The sequence below is a fragment of the Mobula birostris genome, chromosome 7 (genome assembly GCF_030028105.1).
Source record: "Mobula birostris isolate sMobBir1 chromosome 7, sMobBir1.hap1, whole genome shotgun sequence".
In the NCBI taxonomy this organism is placed as follows: Eukaryota; Metazoa; Chordata; class Chondrichthyes; order Myliobatiformes; family Myliobatidae; genus Mobula; species Mobula birostris.
In genome coordinates, this window is record NC_092376.1 from 36,055,852 (window position 1) to 36,076,834 (window position 20,983).

Consider the following 20,983-nt stretch of genomic DNA (forward strand, 5'->3'; position numbering starts at 1 on the left):
ATATTGATGTAGTTATAATGAAGGCAAGACAGCAGCTATACTTTATTAGGAGTTTGAAGAGATTTAGCATCTCAACAAATACACTCGCCCAGCCTACAAAGTACCCAGGACATCTTTAGGGAGCAGTGTCTCAGAAAGGCAGCATCCATTATTAAGGACCTCCAGCACCCAGGGCATGGGAGATACATAAGCCTGAAGGCACACACTCAGCGACTCAGGAACAGCTTCTTCCCCTCTACCATCTGATTCCTAAATGGACATTGAAGCTTTGGACACTATCTCACTTTTTAAAAAAAATACAGTACGTCTCTTTTTGCACATTTTAAAAAAAAATCTATTCAATATACGTAATGGATTTACTTGTTTGTTTATCATCATTATGTCTTATTTTATTTATTATTATTTTTTCTCTTCTATATTATATATTGCATTGAACTGCCGCTGCTAAGTTAACAAATTTCATGTCACATGCCGGTGAGAATAAACCTGATTTTGATTCTGATGCAGCCAGTCAATATACTCTCCACTACACATCTATAGAAGTTTGAAAAGTTCTAGATGTCATGCCAAGTGTTCGCAAACTCCGAAGGTAGTTGAGGCACTGCTGAGCTTTCTTCTTAATTCCACTGATGTGCTGGGCCCAGGACAGGGCACCGAGGAATTTAAAGTTGCTGACCCTCTCCATCTCCAATCCCCCAGTGAGGACTTGTTCATGGACTTCTGGTTTCCTTCTCCCAAAGTCTATAATCAGCTCCTTAGTGTCACTGACATTGAGTAAGAGATCATTGTTATGACACCACTCAATCAGATTTTCAATGTCCGTCCTATATGCTCATCCACCACCACTTTTGATTTGGCCTACGATAGTGGTGTTCTCAGCAAACTTAAATATGGCATTGATCATTAGCAACACTCCGTTTGTTGCAGACAATTGCTCCAAGTATTCTTTTAAATATACCTTTTTTGAATTACTCTAATTGCAATCTGCAGTATGTAACTTGCCCCAATGTTATGTACTTCTAAATCAACTAAATAGTCTTCAGATCTCATGATCGTCTGACATACTCAGCAGACCAGGCAGGTACGGCACTATTAAAAGTACAAAGGTTCATGGTTCTGGCCAGAAGCGAGGCAAGAGGGGGGACCACAAGCCAGGCTCAAACACAGATGGAAGAGGTTTCCTCTACCCAGTATCTTGTCGGCAAATGTGCAGTTGCTGGAGAACAAAATTGAGAACCTGAGAGCAAGATTGCAGTATTGGAGAGAAATGAGAGCCTATTCTATTCTATGCTCGATGGAAGCTTGGCTTTCTCCGGGCACGCCAGATACAGCGATCAAACCCAGTCTTCTTGACATACAAAATAGACTGAACTGCTGATTCAGAAAAGGCAAAAGGAGGAGGAATTTCATGATAAATTCTGGGTGGTGCTCCGATATGGTGGCTCTGTTGAACGTGTTCCCCCGACTTGGAACACCTAAAGGCCAAATGCTGTCCATTCTATTTTCCTAGGGAGTTCTCATTCATGATCCTGACCGCAAGTTTACATAGCACCACTGGCTAACTATAATCAAGCACTTGCGATACTACATGATGCTGTCCCCAAACAAGAAAAAGCCCATCCCGGCACATTTCAAATCACAGTTGGAGACTTCAACCAGGTTTGTTTGAAAAAAAAAACCCTGCCCCATTACCATCAGCATATAACCTGTACTAAGATAAGGATGTCTATCGTTCCATAGTCAGAACGTATTTTGGGAAATCTGATCACATGGCTGTCCATCTCCTACCTGCACAGACACAGAAGCTAAAGAGCAAAATACCACAGATTAGGACAACAAAGTGTTGGTCACAGGAGGCAAAGGACTGGCCACGGGATTGTTTTGAGTCAGTGGACTGGGCCATGTTCAAGGACTCATCCAGGGATCTGAATGAATTCACCACAGTTGTAACAAACTTTATACAAACAGCTGTAAACAATTGTGTCCCCACAAAATCATTCAGAGTCTTCCCCAATCAGAAGCCCTGGTTGAACTATCAGATCCAAAATCTGCTGAGATCTAAATCAGAGGCATTTAAGTCCGGTGACCAAGAAAGTTACAAGAGGTCCAGATACAATCTCTGGAAAGCCATCTCACAGGTGACGTGGCACTTCTGGACAAAACTTGAATCAATGAAGGATATTCGACAGTTGTAGCAGGGCATGGAAATTAGCACCTCTTACAAAGTTAAATCAAGTGGCATAGGAGACAGCAGGGCTTCACTTCCAGATGAGCTCAGTGCCTTCTATGCTCATTTTGACTGTCAACATATGGAGGAACCATCACAAACTCCCACCTCCCTCAATGATTCCATGATTTGAGTCTTTGAAGCTGACGTGCAAGAAGCCTTCAGGAGAGTGAAACTACGAAAAGCATTTGGCCCAAATGGGGTACCTGGCCAAATATCAAAGACCTGTGCTGATCAACTGGCTAGTGTGTTCACTGAGACCCCAGTAGTCAAGAAGAACATGGTGACCTCCCTCAATAACTATCACTCAGTAGCACTGACATCCACAGTGATGAAGTGTTTTGAGAGGTTGCTGATGAAACATATCAACTCCCGCCTGAGAAGCGAAATAAATTGTGCTAAATGAACAGAAAACCCAAGCAGAGAGTCATGCCAAAGTGCAGTACAGAAGTTTCCCAGCAGGAGAGAGAGAACCTGCCTGGAACTACATCTCTGGAACAAAGTGGATACCAGCAATGGTGGTGGCACAAACTGGTCCTCTGTCATACACAATGGAAACTCGTAACAACATATGGAGAAGGGACGATGATCAGCCGTTGTCCACTTCTGAGGCTACTGAAAACCAACAAAAAATGACCAATACAGATCCAGTTGAAGAAATAGGGCAGGATTCAGAGACAACGACTGCAGAACCTCTGTAAAGATCAAATGGCACATCCAGTACTCCCCAATCACCTGTGCTTTCTGAGGTTCCCACTACTGACAAAGCAGTAACTAAGCTAAGATCCATACATACCCCATCAACAGATAAAATGAGTCTGATGTCATCCCCAGATGTTTAGAGATCTCTTGCAGGATGTTAGGGATAAATTTGTTCCGGCGAGGAAGATAAAGAATGGTAGGGTGAAGGAACCATGGGTGACAAGTGAGGTGGAAAATCTAGTCAGGTGGAAGAAGGCAGCATACATGAGGTTTAGGAAGCAAGGATCAGATGGGTCTATTGAGTAATATAGGGAAGCAAGAAAGAAGCTTAAGAAGGGGCTGAGAAGAGCAAGAAGGGGGCATGAGAAGGCCTTGGCGAGTAGGGTAAAGGAAAACCCCAAGGCATTCTTCAATTATGTGAAGAAAAAAAGGATGACAGGAGTGAAGGTAGGACCGATTAGAGATAAAGGTGGGAAGATGTGCCTGGAGGCTGTGGAAGTGAACGAGGTCCTCAATGAATATTTCTCTTCGGTATTCACCAATGAGAGGGAACTTGATGATGGTGAGGACAATATGAGTGAGGTTGATGTTCTGGAGCATGTTGATATTAAGGGAGAGGAGGTGTTGGAGTTGTTAAAATACATTAGGACAGATAAGTCCCCGGGACCTGACGGAATATTCCCCAGGCTGCTCCACGAGGCGAGAGAAGAGATTGCTGAGCCTCTGGCTAGGATCTTTATGTCCTCGTTGTCCACGGGAATGGTACAGGAGGATTGGAGGGAGGCGAATTTTGTCCCCTTGTTCAAAAAAGGTAGTAGGGATAGTCCGGGAAATTATAGCCCAGTGAGTCTTATGTCTGTGGTGGGAAAGCTGTTGGAAAAGATTCTTAGAGATAGGATCTATAGGCATTTAGAGAATCATGGTCTGATCAGGGACAGTCAGCATGGCTTTGTGAAGGGCAGATCGTGTCTAACAAGCCTGATAGAGTTCTTTGAGGAGGTGACCAGGCATATAGATGAGGGCAGTGCAGTGGATGTGATCTATATGGATTTTAGTAAGGCATTTGACAAGGTTCCACATGGTAGGCTAATTCAGAAAGTTAGAAGGCATGGGATCCAGGGAAGTTTGGCCAGGTGGATTCAGAATTGGCTTGCCCGCAGAAGGCAGAGGGTGGTGGTGGAGGGAGTACATTCAGATTGGAGGATTGTGACTAGTGGTGTCCCACAAGGATCTGTTCTGGGACCTCTACTTTTCGTGCTTTTTATTAACGACCTGGATGTAGGGGTAGAAGGGTGGGTTGGCAAGTTTGCAGACGACACAAAGGTTGGTGGTGTTGTAGATAGTGTAGAGGATTGTCAAAGATTGCAGAGAGACATTGATAGGATGCAGGAGTGGGCTGAGAAGTGGCAGATGGAGTTCAACCCAGAGAAGTATGAGGTGGTACACTTTGGAAGGACAAACTCCAAGGGAGTACAAAGTAAATGGCAGGATACTTGGTAGTGTGGAGGAGCAGAGGGATCTCGGGGTACATGTCCACAGATCCCTGAAAGTTGCCTCACAGGTGGATAGGGTAGTTAAGAAAGCTTATGGGGTTTTAGCTTTCATAAGTCAAGGGATAGAGTTTAAGAGTCGCGATGTAATGATGCAGCTCTGTAAAACTCTGGTTAGGCCACACTTGGAGTACTGTGTCCAATTCTGGTCACCTCACTATACGAAGGATGTGGAAGCATTGGAAAGGGTACAGAGGAGATTTACCAGGATGCTGCCTGGTTTAGAAAGTATGCATTATGATCAGAGATTAAGGGAGCTAGGGCTTTACTCTTTGGAGAGAAGGAGGATGAGAGGAGACATGATAGAGGTGTACAAGATAACAAGAGGAATAGATAGAGTGGATAGCCAGCGCCTCTTCCCCAGGGCACCACTGCTCAATACAAGAGGACATGGCTTTAAGGTAAGGGGTGGGAAGTTCAAGTGGGATATTAGAGGAAAGTTTTTTACTCAGAGAGTGGTTGGTGTGTAGAATGCACTGCCTGAGTCAGTGGTGGAAGCAGATACACTCGTGAAGTTTAAGAGATTACTAGACAGGTATATGGAGGAATTTAAGGTGGGGGCTTATATGGGAGACAGGGTTTGAGGGTCGGCACAAAATTGTGGGCCGAAGGGCCTGTACTGTGCTGTACTATTCTATGTTCTATGTTCTATCAGTATCCTCATAGGAACAGGCAGCCTCCAGAAATATTGAATCTCTGGTTTAGTGACTAAACCTCAGCACATGGGGCAGAATAATCCCCAGGATTATGTCTGGGAATAAAGACAATTTACCCTCTTTCCCTAGTTTAGAAAACAAGTATTTATTGTTGTTGGTTGAATTGGATGATTACTCCATTGCATGTTAATAGTTCAGCAGCTGGTCTGTATATGGGAAGGGGGTAGAAACCTTTGAAATAAGGGGAAGGGATAAGTTACGTATTCATGTATATTTTGACCCTTATTGTATTCCCTCGGCATAAAGTCATGCACTTTCAAATACATCAGTTTGTAACATATGGTTGCAGACAGCTCCTGGTCAGACCAGTCATTATCAGATAGACCAAAGTGCGTGTTTTTCTGGGCTGATAGCCTTCAAGCAGCTGTTTGTCTCAGTTTAGGTCATTGGAAACAGCTGATAAAGCAAAGTCCTATCGAATGCACCGATGATGAGATGAACATTGATAAAGAATCTTACATCCTTTTCCAGATCTTCCACACAAACACACAATCTAGAAGAACATAGAAAAGTATAGCACAGGAACTGGTCCTTTGGCCCACCAAGTCAATGCTAACATTGATGCCAAATTAAATAAATCCCATCTGATTGTTCGTATTTCATATGTCTCTATTCCTGCCTATTCATATGTCTGTCAAAGTACCTCACAAAAGTTGTTTATTGGCTTCTACCACCTCCTCTTGCAGCATGTTCCAGGCACCTACCACTCTATGGGCTGCAAACCTGCTCTAAACTTCCCCCACCCCTCACCTTGAAGCTATGCTCTCTACTAAATGTCATATCCATCTTAGTAGCAGGGAACTCTATCTGCTCTATCTATGCTTCTATCCGGTCATCCCTTATCCTTTGACATTCCACAGAAAGCTATCAAAGCTAATCCAATCTCACTTGATAACTAATACCCTCCAAATCAGGCAACTTCCTGTTGAATCTCTTTGCACCTTCTACAAAGCTTTCATATCCTTCCTGTAGTTTAGTGATTAGAAATGCAACAATACTTCATACTCTGCTTGTGGCCTAACTACAATTTATAAAGCTGCAACATGACTTCCCAGTTTTTATATTCAATGCTCTAAACAATGAAGGCACACTTGCTGAACACATTCTTTACTACCTCATCCACTTGAATTGCTACATTCAGGCAGCTATGGGCTTACACTCTTACAATTCCTTTGTATATCAATGCTCCTAAGAGTCCTGAATTTATACTGCAAACTTTCCTCTTGCATTGACCTCCTAAAATGCACCACCTCACATTTGTCTGGATTAAGCTCATCTGCCATTTCTCTACCCAAAGCTGCAACTGATCTACATCCTGCTGGATGGTTTAACAAACTTACTTGCTAACTGCTACTCCACTAATGCTTGTGTTATCTGCATGCTCACTAATCAGAACATCCATACCTCAGACATCCCACCTCTACTGGGAGTTCCGGGAGTCTCCCGCATATCGATAGTGGCTCCCCAATGCCCGCAAATTATATAAAATATCCTGGAAATCGACTTTTTAGAGAGGGAGAGGGAGAGGGAAAAAAAAGAAAGAAAGAAAATGAATGAATCCTGCTTGATCTCTCTATGTGCTAAGTAGACCTATCAGTTTTCTCAGTGGGCAGGCTTTACAGTCAACCTCTCTCTCTCTCTTTCACATTCCATCAGTTCAGTTACTGCCATCTGTAATGACTCTAAAATCATCCGGACAACTGTCGGTGATGAAGTACAAAAGCCTAGCAAAGAACTTCCCAAGGCTGGCGGTGACAACTTGACTACACAAGGCTGTCCTATACGGGCGGGGCGCGTTGGCGTCTTAAAGGGGATTAGAGTGGGGTTTAAATTGGAGCGAAATTCCAAAATTGTCCGCTAAGACATCTTTAAAAACGCCCTCGCAGCAAGCAAATTCTTCGGGGATTTTTTCCTGAAACACTTCCACTTACAGGTACATTGAAGCCCACGATGGACTGGGTTTAAGTGCAGCCATTTTCAGAAGAAAAAACGATATTAATAAATACCCAGGCCCCACCGAGGTCTCGTCATTAGGACAGCGAACTGTTTATAACTGTGCTGCGCACTTTATATGCATTTTGAATTACACTTCATTAAATAATATGGTAATATATTGTTTTATGTGGTGTGCGTGATATATGTATTATGGCTACACCGTGGTCCGGACAGAGGTTGTTTCATTTGTGGACAATCAGCCAGATGACAATAAACTTGAACTTGAAGATACAGAACTTCTAAATCACTCATTCAAAATCCCCCATTTCGATGTAAAATAGTAAGTTCTGATCCTGACTATTGCAGGGAATTTTTGTGTGTGTGTGTGTGTGTGTGTGTGTGTGTGTGTGTGTGTGTGTGTGTGTGAGAGAGAGAGAGAGAGAGTGTGAGAGAGAGAGAGAGACAGACAGACTACGGATGTATTTGCGATCAGACGTTGTCCGAATGAACGTTAAGCGGCGCACACCTGTAATAAGGATACACTTTATGCTTTTATTTCTTTTAGGGACCACAACATATTAGGGAGGCTAAGCGCAGGGAAGGCTGCTCAAGTATTTAACAGTTCTCTTCAGCAGAAAACTGTAATCTGACAGAGAAGGTCACTAGAGCTGAGGTGTACTTTATATCTTTCATCGTTGAACATAACCCGCCATTCCAGGTGTGTAAGCACACAGGCAAGCGATTCAGGAAAATGTTTCCTGATTCAGAAATAGCAAAAAACTATGCCTGCTCATCAACCAACACAACAGCTATTGTGAACATGGCACATTAAGACAGAATTCAGAAGTCAGCTGTCTCACAAAACACTTGTGAATCTGATGTCTTACAAAATTAACAAATTCATTGACACAGACTGCTGAGGTTGAGACTTCTGGTTGAGACCTCCCTGAAATGAGTTTTTGCAGGGTGGGTTGTCTGACATCTTCATCCCAATCATTGATGTAGATTACAAACTCAGAGACCTCAGAACTGATTCCAGAAAAAATACCCTACTAGCACTGTCTTCAGTGATGGTCAATTTTGGATCAAAATTACTAATTTAGAAGGAGAAGGATGATGGTTCTACCTAAATCACAGCCACCTTGAGGGCAGTGAGTGGTTGCCTCAGCCTCTGCTGTCAATCTCTTGCCTACCTGCTCCTGTCTGTAAACTGGCAGCGCCACTTTTACTTATTTTTGGTGACCAACTGATCAGGAACAGAACTTAAGGCCCAGGGGTTAAAAGTGCACAGTTCAACATGCTGCCAAGATCAGGATAGGTAACCTTTCACCTTCGTTAATACTACTGATAAATTCAAAGAACATTTGTTTCTGTAATTTCACACATCTACAGCTAACACCAGTAACATTTAATAACCACTCACTCAGACTTTTGTTTACTGATACTATTTCATATTTTCTGATCAAAAATGTAAACCAAACATCTATGTTAATTGATTAGATTGCCTTAATGTACATTAATTTCCTTTATTGTGCCAACTACTTATTTGTACTTCTGCAAGGTCACCACAGAACAGGCTGTTTGCATATTATACTGCTGGAAGCAAATCTTATCAACTGACCATACTCATTTTATTGTGCTATTAGCTGTTTGCTATGATTTTAGCTTTTGGGTGTGTTTCTTTAAGAGATACACACATCATCTCGGATAACATTCTCAGAAGCACTGACACATTGTTGGAGAGGTCATACTTTTGATGAGATGTTAAAATAAAACTGCTATTGACTGTAAGCTGGTTAGAAGGAACTGGATGAATATGTTGGGTATCAAGACTTGCTAAATTGTTAGATAAATGTGAGTGTTAATAATTATTATTTACATGGAATCACTCAGATTCCACATAGGAATCTTTGAGAGCATGTGGAATTAAAGGAATTTAGAATTGGTAAGGAGGTGGGAACTCGTAGAAATAATGCATATGTATGTACATAAACAGGCGATGTATGAAAAATGAAGCTAGTCAAGGATCTATACTAGAGGAAGGTGAACACTTTGAACTCTCCAGCAACAGTTGAGAGTATACATCAATGCTCCAAGTAAAATGTTTCAGTGTTTGTGTAGGTTTCATAAGTGATATAGGAGTTTGCTCTAGAGGTATCAAACAAGTATTTGCTATCACTAACCAATTTGGTGTCCACTGTGCACCTGCTCATCTTGTACATGGATGTGCCAGCTACAACTCTGGCAAAGGATCTTTTATTTCAAACCAAAAACATCTTCAAAGTCACAAGTTTAGGCAGCTCTATTCTACTATTATGGTTAAGCTCCCTTGATGAACGGAAAGAATGCTTTATTTCCCATTTTCATTATGCCTTAAGCATTCCAAACCACAATTTGATGTTCCAGCATATCATCCAAAATTCTTATTAAATCAACAATAATGGTGAGAGGATGTGGTTATTCACATAGCTGGCTGCTGTTTGTACAATAAAAATAGAAAATTCTGGAAACATTCAGCAGATCAGAGAGCATATGTGGTATGAGAAATTTTTTTATGTCAAAGACTCTAAACCTGCTTTACCTGATGAATGATTCCAGCATATTCTGCTTATTTGAGATTTCCAGAATTTGCAATTTTGTTTTTGGTTTTCCTTTACTTTTTGTAGAATTTTATTGATTTCAAAATGGCTGCTCTATTTATCCAGATAACAGTAATGACTGGATTGTGAAAGTAACTCACTGCATACATTGATTATATTCAATAAGGACCATACACATAATTTGACCATAAGTAAAGTTTACACTTTTCAATTAATTGAGACAACTTATCATAAGTTGAAGCATGAATTTAATATCACAGAATCATCTTAACATTTTTTATTTGCAAAGCCCATTTCCTGCCAATATTATTCAAGAAGATGGTAACAAGTGGGTGATTGTCCCTTGCCAAATGTAGATGTCATGTTGGTAATCAACCAAAAGAATATTTTAATTTTTTTCCCTCCAAGAGTAAGTATTTTGCTTCAACTTAACATCACCTACCACTCTGGCAAGAAAGGAATTCAACAAAACAACCAATCACCTAGCAAGTTTAAACTATTGACCTATTATCTGACATCACATTGCTCTAAAGCTTAAGGAAGCTGCAGTGGTATGCAAAAGTTTGGGCACCCCTGGTCAAAATTTCTGTTACTGTGAATAGCTAAGTGAGTAAAAGATGACCTGATTTCCAAAAGACGAAGTTAAAGATGACACATTTCTTTAATATTTTAAGCAAAATTACTTTTTTATTTCCATCTTTTACAGTTTCAGAATAACAAAATAGGAAAAGGGCCCAAAGCAAAAGTTTGGGCACCCTGCATGGTCAGTACTTAGTAACACCCACTTTGGCAAGTATCACAGCTTTTGAACATTTTCTGTAGCCAGCTAAGAGTCTTTCAATTCTTCTTTGGGGGATTTTCACCCATTCTTCCTTGCAAAAGGCTTCTAGTTCTGTGAGATTCTTGGGCTGTCTTGAATGCACTGCTCTTTTGAGGTTTATCCACAGATTTTTGATGATGTTTAGATTGGGGGACTGTGAGGGCCATGGCAAAACCTTCAGCTTGCACTTCTTGAGGTAGTCCAATGTGGATTTTGAGGTGTGTTTAGGATCATTAACCTGTTGTAGAAGCCATCCTCTTTTCATCTTCAGCTTTTTTTTTACACATGGTGTGATATTTGCTTTTCCAGAATTTGCTGGTATTTAATTGAACTCATTCTTCTCTCTACCAGTGAAATGTTCCCCGTGCCACTGGCTGCAACACAAGCCCAAAGCATGATCGATCCACCCCCGTGCTTAACAGTTGCAGAGGTGTTCTTTTCATGAAATTCTGCACCCTTTTTTCTCCAAACATACCTTTGCTCACTGCGGCCAAAAAGTTCTATTTTAACTTCACCAGTCTACAAGACTTGTTTCCAAAATACATCAGGCTTGTTTAGGTGTTCCTTTGCAAACTTCTGACACTGAATTTTGTGGCGAGGATGCAGGAAAGGTTTTCTTCTGATGACTCTTCCATGAAGGTCATATTTGTGCAGGTGTTGCTGCACAGTAGAACAGTGCACCACCACTCCAGAGTCTGCTAAATCTTCCTGAAGGTCTTTTGCAGTCAAATGCGGGTTTTGATTTGCCTTTCTAGCAATCCTATGAGCAGTTCTCTCGGAAAGTTTTCTTGATCTTCCAGACCTCAACTTGACCTCCACCGTTCCTGTTAAAAGCCATTTCTTAATTACATTACAAAACTGAGGAAACAGCTACCTTAAAACGATTTGCTATCCTCTTATAGCCTTTTCCTGCTTTGTGGGCATCATTTATTTTAATTTTCAGAGTGCTAGGCAGCTGCTTTGAGGAGCCCATGGCTGCTGATTGTTGGGAAAAGGTTTGAGGAGTCAGGGTATTTATAAAGCTTTGAACTTTGCATCACCTGGCCTTTCCTAACGATGATTGTGAACAAGCCATAACTCTAACAAGCTAATTAAGGCCTGAGACCTTGGTAAAAGTTATCCAAGAACTCAAATCTCTTGGGGTGCCCAAACTTTTGCATGGTGCTCCTTTCCGGTTTTTCACTCTAAAATTGTACAAAACAAAAATAATACACTAATCGTGCTTAAAATGTTGAAAAGAATGTTTCATCTTTAACTTTATGACTTTTGGAGATCAGTTCATCTTCTACTCACTTAACTATTCACAGTAACAGAAATTTTGACCAGGGGTGCCCAAACTTTTGCATGCCACTGTATGTGCTCTTGACAACTTGGGACAATATCTGATATCTAATTGAATATAATTATTTATTACCAAAGTTTTCTTATGCCCCAAGCTTGCTCATTATGTGCTTGTTGTCACATTACAATCACTGTGCCAAAATGATGTGCAAGCACATGGAAACCAAACTGTATGAGAACACACCATTAGAGTATTCTCCTTACTACAGACTTTTAAAGAATTGCATACAGATCAACTCCATGTTGTACACACAGCTCTAATATGACAATCCACAAATGAATTTTCCACACTAAAGGCAACTTACCTCTGAGAAATAGTGCCCCAAGCGCCATGCTTGTTTGTAAGAATGTTGAGAATCTTTTGCTTTAATTGATTAGCTGTAACATGATCACGGTGCTTTGCAGCACTAATGAGATGGTCACACATCTTCTCCTCCTCTTTTCTATCTGCTGTATATTGAGCACACTGGGACTGTTGGTGAAAAATAAAAGGGTAGACTAAATGAATGCAGAAGTACATTATTGGCTTACTGTAAATTATTACAACAGCTTGGAAGCCTTCAGCACAGTCAACTGCATCAGAACAAACTCAGTAAATGGAGTCCAAATTATATAAGAGTAGAATTAGATAAACATAGAAGTCTTAGTTACTAATTCAAGATATAAAGCATGGCAACCTGACAAGGTCAAATTGGTGATATACTACAGCTAATTTGGAAAAAAATAAAAGGATAATATCAATGATGTATTTTTGTCAGCAGAAAAAGTAAGCATTAAATAAAGAAAATCATTTAAAACATTTTTTATTTCCCTAAGTACCAAAGAAAGATAAGTCTTCTAAATTGTAATGAACTTCCATAAAGTAACACGGAACTCAAACCAATTCCATTATCAACAATCTATAAATACTAATAATATTCTGAACAGTCCTAATGCCCATTGGATTAATGCCACTCATTAAAATTTCACTTCTGTAGTGATGGCTGTTTTGTTTTCATTACATTGTGTGACACCAGTCTTGTGTATTACCTGTACAAGAGGGACAGGTTGCTCCTAAACTGGAGGGGAACCAATATCTTGACCAGGATGTTCGTTCATACAACTCAGGAGGATTTAGACTAGTGACTTCTTAGTTTAGGGAAGGTTTAGATGGGGCAGAATTTGTTAGGTGCATCCAGGAGGATTTCTTAATCAATATGTAGATAGTTCAACAAGGGGATGGGCTGTACTGGATCTGGGTATTGAGTCTGGCTAGATGACCGACCTATTAAGTGGGTGAACAGTTAGGGAACAGTGACTACAATTCTTTAAGCTTTAAGATAGCTATAGATAAGGATAAACCTGGACCTTGTGGGCTAGTATTATACTGGAGCATGGCAAATTACAAGAGCATTAGGCAGGAACTAGGGGGAGTTAATTGGGACTGCTATTTATGGTCAAGTCCATATCTGACAAGTGGAGGGTGTTCAAATAAAAATTGCACAGAGTACAGAACATTTACATTCTGGTCAGAAGGAAGGATAAGGATGGAAAGGTAAGTGAACTTTGGATGTCAAACTTTGGAGGTGATGAATTTAGTCAAGAAGAGAAAGAAAAAGTATGCAAAGCTTCAGAAGCTATAATCAAATAGAATTCTGGAGGATTATAAAGAAACCAGTGAAAAATTGAGTAAGAAAACTGGGAAAGGGGGCATGAAAAGTCCTTGGCAAGTAGGATTAAAGGGAATCCCAAGGCAATCTATACATACATCAGGAGCAAGAGGATATCTAGGGAGAGAATGGGACTACTCAAGAAAAAAGGGAGCAACATTTGCCATTTGCTTGGACATGAAGCATGTGGATAATGTCTTTAATGAGTACTTCACATTTACCCAGGAAAAGGATGTGGAGGTAATCGAGATCAGTGCTGAGGATTAATATGCTAGGGCATTTTAAAATAGAGGAGGAGCTAGTGTTGGGGCTCCAAATGAGCATTAAGGTACATAAGTCCCCAGTTAAGAGAGGCAAGTGAAGGAATTGCAGGGGTCTTTGTGTTCTCTCTAGCCACAGGCAAGGTCCTGAATGATGGCAAGAATCTAATGTTGTTCCATTGTTCAAGAAGGGAGCCAGCGATAATCCTGGGAACCTTTCACAAACACAACAGAAAATATGGAGATGCTGGAAATCCAAACAACACACACAAAATACTGGAGGAACTCAGCAGGCCAGGCAGCATCTATGGAACACAGTATACTTGCCATTTCAGGCAGGGATCCTTTATCAGGACTGAAGAAAAAGAGAGATGAGGAGTCAGAGTTAGAAGGTGGGGGGAGGAGAGGAAGAAACACAAGGTGATGGATAAAACCAGGAGGGGGAAAGCAGTGAAGTAAAGAGATGGGGAGTTGATTGGTGAAAAAGATATAGGGCTGGAGAAGAGGGAATCGAATAGGAAAGGACAGAAGGCCATGGAAAAAAGAAAATGGTGAGGAGCACCAAAGGGAGGTGATGGGCAGGTAAGGTGAGAAGGAAAAGGAAATGACAAATGGTGAGGGTGGGGGCCATTACTGGAAGTCAGAGAAATTGATGCCTATGACTAGTGTTGTTCCACAGGGATCTGAACTGGGACCTCTGCTGCTTGTGATATATATAAATGACATAGATGACAATGTAGATGGGTGGGTAAATTTGCAGATGATATAAAGATTGGTGGTATTGTGGATATCACAGATGACTGGCAAAGAATATAATGGGATATAGATCATTTGCAGATATGGGTGAAGGAATGACAGATACAGTTTAACCTAAATGTGAAGTGTGGCACCTTGGTTGGTCAAATGTAAAGAGACAGTACACAGTTAAGGGCAAGACCCTTAACAGTGTTGATGAGCAGAAGGATCTTGGAATCCAAGTTCATAGCTCTCTGAAAGTGGCTATCTCACTTATAAGAGTGGTTAAGAAGGCATATGGCATGCTTAGTCATCCCTGTGCTATACTGTTCTATGTTCTATGATAACTTTCGGAAGAAATGTTTTCAACAAGTTGCTTCAAAGCTTTAAAGTCATGCCCCCAACTAAATTTCAGCAATTCACACACAGAAGGATCATAAATGCTTCAACTTTTCCAGTATATTTTTCTGATCTTTCAGATTAAGAGAAAATAGTACATACTACAAGCTTAACTTGTATTGTTGATAGAATCTCAGGTGGTGACGAGAGGGCGTACAGGAGTGAGATATGTCAACTAGTAGAATGGTGTTGCAGCAACAACCTGGCACTCAATGTCAGTAAGACGAAAGAGCTGATTGTGGACTTCAGGAAGGGTAAACGAAGTAACACATACCGACCCTAATAGAGGGATCAGAAGTGGAGAGATTGAGCAGCTTCCAAGTTCCTGGGTGTCAAGATCTCTGAGGATCTAACCTGGTCCCAACATATTAATGTAGTTATAAAGAAGGTAAGACAGCGGCTATACTTTTATTAGGAGTTTGAAGCAATTTGGCATGTCAACAAATACACTCAAAAACTTCTATAGATGTACCATGGAGAGCATTCTGACAGGCTGCATCACTGTCTGGTATGGAGGGGCTACTGCACAGGACCAAAAGAAGCTGCAGAAGGATGCAAATCTAGTCAGCTCCATCTTGGGCACTAGCCTACAAAGTACCCAGGACATCTTTAGGAAGTGGTGTCTCAGAAAGGCAGCGTCCATTATTAAAGATCTCCAGCACCCAGGGCATGCCCTTTTCTCACTGTTACCACCAGGTAGGAGATACAGAAGCCCGAAGGCACACAGTCAGCGATTCAGGAACAGCTTCTTCCCCTCTGCCATCCGATTCCTGAATGGACACTGAAACTTTGGACACTACCTCACTTTTTTAAATAAACAGTATTTCTGTTTTGGCACATTTTTTAATACTCTATTCAATATACGTAATTGATTTACTTGTTTATTTGTTATCTTTTATTTTATTTTTTTCTCTCTCTCTGGTTATTTATTGCATTGAACTGCTGCTGCTAAGTTAACAAATTTCATGTCACATGCCGGTGATAATAAACCTTATTCTGATTCTGATTCTAACTCATAAGACAAGGTTATAAAACAGTTATAAAATGTCATAAACAGTTCTGCAGACATTATGTATGCACTCAAATTTACATTAGAGACAATTTAAAATCACATACACCCAATTTACACCTATTACATAATTTAAATTTTCTAAACTCTCATGACCTATAGACATAAAATGAAAATGAACTATATCATGAGGATACTGAATGGGCTGGATTGTGCAGAATACCCCTTGTGTTTCTGGACATTTGGCCAATGAAGGAAAACAGTTTTCCAGGAAGGAACTAGCTAAGATAGGCAACTTGGTCAGTATGGTTGAGTTGGACCAAGGAGTCTGCTTCCGTTATATAAAACTACAACTGACAAACATGAAGACTGAACTCATCCATTTGTTCTGATCCTGGAGTTCTTGTGAAATATAGCAGCAGTGCCCGGTCTTAATGGAACTTCACAGCATTACACTGAGAAGTTGGCTCCTGCAAACTGTGTCAACTGAGAACCGATAGGATCAGAGGTCTCCTTTCATAAAAATTGTTCAATAAAGATTTAGGAAGCAAAGGGAAAGGTTTAACTACTTAACTTGAATTATAATATATTTTCTTAAATATTGACTTCTTTTTTTCAGATGTCTTTCAACATCAGAGACATTTAAAAATCAAATCATGCAGCTACTATAGAAGAATATGCTCTGCCTCTAGCTTTGTCACAATTAATTCTTACCAAGAGCATTTGGGGCTCTAACTTTAGAACTACACTATCAAGGCCATGTCACAATGACATATTCTACTAGACTCAAGGGTGCAAAAGACCAGTGAAAAATAAGCCCCCTAGATCTACACAAGGTATATGTGAGCATGTGAGGGGCCAAGTACAATAATTGCACATTGGCTCGAGCCAGGACAATCTGTACCAATGTTTTCAAAGTATATATACATTAAGGAAACCACATGTGCAAGCATTATGAAATAAAATACAGCTTTTAAAAAAACAGCCTTGTCATCTGTTTATTTTCTAATATCCCACATTTTAGATGAATACATTTGTAAACTGTTTATTTCATTATTTACAGTAATATAAAACTTCAGATTTTTTTTCATTTCCTTCATTGGTTGATTAATAAGAGAGGTAAAGGAAAACATTAAGAGAACAAGCAGGAAAATTGTGCTGCATAACCCAAAAACTGGCAGGTCATGGTGCAAACATGTTTATGCCTTAAGATATCGATCATTTATCTCAGATTGGAACAGATGAAATTAAAATCAGCAATACATAAAACATCAACATCAACCTGGATGCAATATTTTAAAGTTTATTCTTACTTATTATAATTCTCTTACCACTGGACATTTTTATGAAACTGTGCTTATTGACTTTTGATATGCAAGCATGTTATTAATGAAAACATTTTAACTTACGTTGTATATTAGGTAAGACAGGTTTGAGAAAGCATTGTTTAGGAATAATGTCCAGAATTTCATTTGTTAACAGACACAAGATAATTGAATCTGTCCATTTTATATCAAGTTCTGTCACTTCTTATAAGTCAGAATTTTCTTTCCAAACAGATAATTGAATCTAATACTTTCACAGGTTAAAAAGTGCCAAATTAATACATATCATATCTGCTATTTATACATTTGATGTTGCCAAAGTGCAACTTAGTACAGACTGACCTTAGGTAAATTTTATCTCTTCTAAAATCTCTTTCATCTAGCACCTAATTGTAAAGTTGCAGCAAACATCTTCAATTTGACAAGTGCTAACTGACAAATTTTTGACAAATGAGGCAGAGGTTATATTTATCTTTAGTGACAACTGCCATCTCTTAAGTTATGCACTTTATTGGTCAGGGAAAGCTCATAAGAACTAGGGCATCGAGCTGCAAGCTTAAGGTAGCTGTTGTGACCAGATAAGAATTTAATCAAAACTGACATGCCAAATTCTCCTTTCATCCACAAGGTTCACCTTTGGCATATTTGAGAAACTAACATTAGAGTGGTTCAGAGATGAGCAAAAGGCTCCAATTTGTTGGGGCCTTTCCAGCCCATTGCAATTGCACAGTGTAATACTATATGTTGCTAGAAAATGCACTTGCTTATATTTAACTTTATAAAACAATGAAATGACTACTGTGGTATGAATAGCAGTAAAACACAATGAAATTCATTTTATTTTTGTTCAGGAAATATTTTATTCTCAGGTTATGCATTCCACAGTAGTAATTCTTATTTGTGAAGTAATCTCTGCAAGCATGCTGCCATGTCAAATTACCATTATCATTCTATAACCATCATTCAAACATTTAGAAAACTTTCACTGGATTGGCATTCCAAATTGTTTATACTTTAAGCCTCACACTAGTTATATTTCATAAATTGATTTCACCTAATTCTTTTCAGTTGGACCATCTCTACAAAAAATAATAAGAGGTAAGGTAAATTAATTTACTTAAATGTGACCTTTTCAAGGAGAAAGTCTATAGCACTTTTAATAGTGAATTTCAATTTTAATTTCTTTGCTTCTCTTCTCTTTTCCCAAAGGCATTGGCATCCTGCATGATAACATAGTCCAGACTGGCCCTCAATACCTCAAACAAGTAGATACTACTATGCAAGCAGATGCATTCAACAGAATGCAACATTTCAGTGTCAGACAGATCATAGCTAACTATATGCATATTCATATACATTAATAATAATTGAATAAAAACAAAGTGGCTGGGTAATTTTCCCATCATAGCACTCTTACCTTTGAGTTAACCCAGTCAATTTTAGGAAACGATCCATGTTTCTTTTGGTTCGTATTGCTTACTTGCCCACTGTACAACTAGCTAAACTAATTCTTAAGATTTTCTGGACTAAAATGCTGATTTTGATCAGGGAACTTGTATCTGTAGAAAATTCAATGGAGCTGTCAAATTCTCTGTTATTGTTAATTCGGTATCCAAAAAAATACAAAACATTGTAAAAAAAAAGTATATGCCAAAATCCTTTATTTCTGATTTATAGTAACTACTCTGTTCTGTATGTCACAGTTCTAGCATGTTTCTTTTTATCTCTCTCCTCTAGACTGTTTAGCTGGATATCACCCAAGATCACCCAGCCAACACAAATCTGTCTCATCTGTTTTTCTCTTAGACTCCATTCTGTTACAGACATTTCCATTATTCTCTTCCTCTTCTGTGGACATGTCTACTTTCCAAAAAGAGGTCAACAACCCGAAACATTGCTCTGTTTTTCTTTCTGTTGATACTGCCTGACCTGCTGAGAATATCTATCAATTTTTGTTTTTAATTTAATTAATATAAATTAGTGCAAGACAATTAAGTAACTTCAGAAATGAAAGATAAATGATCAAAACTGAATTTGTCAATGTTTTTCATTGAGTTTCAATCAGTTTTTAAAATATAGAATTCAAATATCAGAGTCTTTAATGGTTCACAGCACAAATAAATACATTTTCAGAACATCCTTCAAATCATCAGTTCTCTGTGGTCGACATTACTGGTCCTTTGGCTAGTCCTTGAATTTAACTACTCTACCGTTGATGACCATGTCTTCAGATGTTAAAGTTCTAAGCTATAAAAAAGCTCTGTAAAACTCTACGTCCTTCTCCGAAGTGCTCCATAAAAACTCTGATGAATCTTTCTTATGCTGGCTTCTCCCGTCTTCTTTTCCAGTCCTGATAAAGGGTCTCGGCCCACAATGTGAACCGTTTATTTTCCTCCAGAGATGCCGCCTGAGCTGCTAATTTCCTCCAGTATATTGTATGTGTTGTAAAATATGTTTTGATTTAAAAGAACAATACATTATAGTGAACATGATTCTTTTGCGTTATTACATTGTTTAGACTAAAACAATATTTGTACTTAAAATGCAAGTTTTCATGGACTGAGAAACAAATAAATATCAATAATATTTCTTCTGTGACTGCTGCTGGCTACCACTGCTATACAGCATTCAAAACCATTCAAAGCCAATTGTATGTGAACTATTGAAAAAATAAAGCTGTTTATACCTTTGAAATAATAGGAATTGCTCAGAACCATTAATTGGAATAAGTTAAGATTTATCCTGCAAAAAGTAATTGAATCCTGAAAATTGTATAAATGTTTTGGGAAGGTAACGCTGTACAACTCAATTTATATTGACCAATATTTTAAGGTAAGGTTTCAATTATTAACACATCTGGAAATTTGTTACTTATGTTAGAAGTATTTTTAATGCCTTTGCTTTATTAGTTCAGTGACTGTTGACCTGAAGCAGAAAACTTACCTCAAATTCTGCATGCTTATGTACATCTTCAGCCCTCTGTCTGTTCAGAATGAACTCTGCCTCATTAGCCACTCTAACGATGTGGTCCTTCATTGCATGGCACAACAATCTTTTAAAAAAAGAGCATGATAAATCTTCCTTGTCTACTGCACTGTAAAAATTCTATGATGAATACAAACATACTCTGCATATTACTACATAAACCTCAATTACTTCCACTCAAAGATTCATAAAACTCAGTACATTATTTAACGCATTGCCAATCAATAGTTAAAAGTGTCATTAAAGTAACTAAGCAAAGCATAAATTATCTGCAATGAAGTTTTGTGTATAATTTAGGTTTAATAATCAATGAATAACAATTTAATCATTCATTAATAATGAAAAATTGTTTATCTCATTACCAACATTGTTTTAAACTACCATTTCACTTTGATGTAAATCAATAAAAAAGCACAAAAAAAATCCCAACTAATAATCAAGCAGGTGTCCCCCGCTTTTCGAACTTTTGCTTTACGACACCTCGCTGTTTCGAAAAAAGGCAGCGCGTGCCCCGAGCAGCCAAGCTCCTCCCCCAGAACTGCATTCTAGCCGGCATTGCTTAAACACGTGCCTGTGAGTATCTGTGCTTTATGTCGATTTATTTTGAGCATCCGTTAGCAAGATGAGTTCTAAGGTATGGGAAAAGCCTAAAAGAGCTCGTAAGGGTGTTACATTTAGTGTAAAACTAGACATAATTAAGTGTTTCGATCGTGGTGAACGAAGTAAGGAC

The 20,983-nt window shown here is 39.1% G+C and overlaps 1 protein-coding gene across 9 annotated transcripts in view; it reads right to left on the reverse strand.

Annotated features, from left to right (window-relative positions):
- The window catches only part of nbeaa (neurobeachin a), a 908,137-nt gene that overhangs the window by 365,963 nt on the left and 521,191 nt on the right, over positions 1-20,983 (reverse strand). For all 9 annotated transcript variants that reach the window (XM_072262897.1, XM_072262901.1, XM_072262905.1 and 6 more), the window contains 2 exons: positions 20,212-20,320; positions 12,197-12,363 (listed from right to left, as the gene is read on the reverse strand). In XM_072262897.1, the coding sequence (XP_072118998.1) occupies positions 12,197-12,363; positions 20,212-20,320 (276 nt within the window). The remainder of the gene's footprint in view (positions 1-12,196; positions 12,364-20,211; positions 20,321-20,983) is intronic.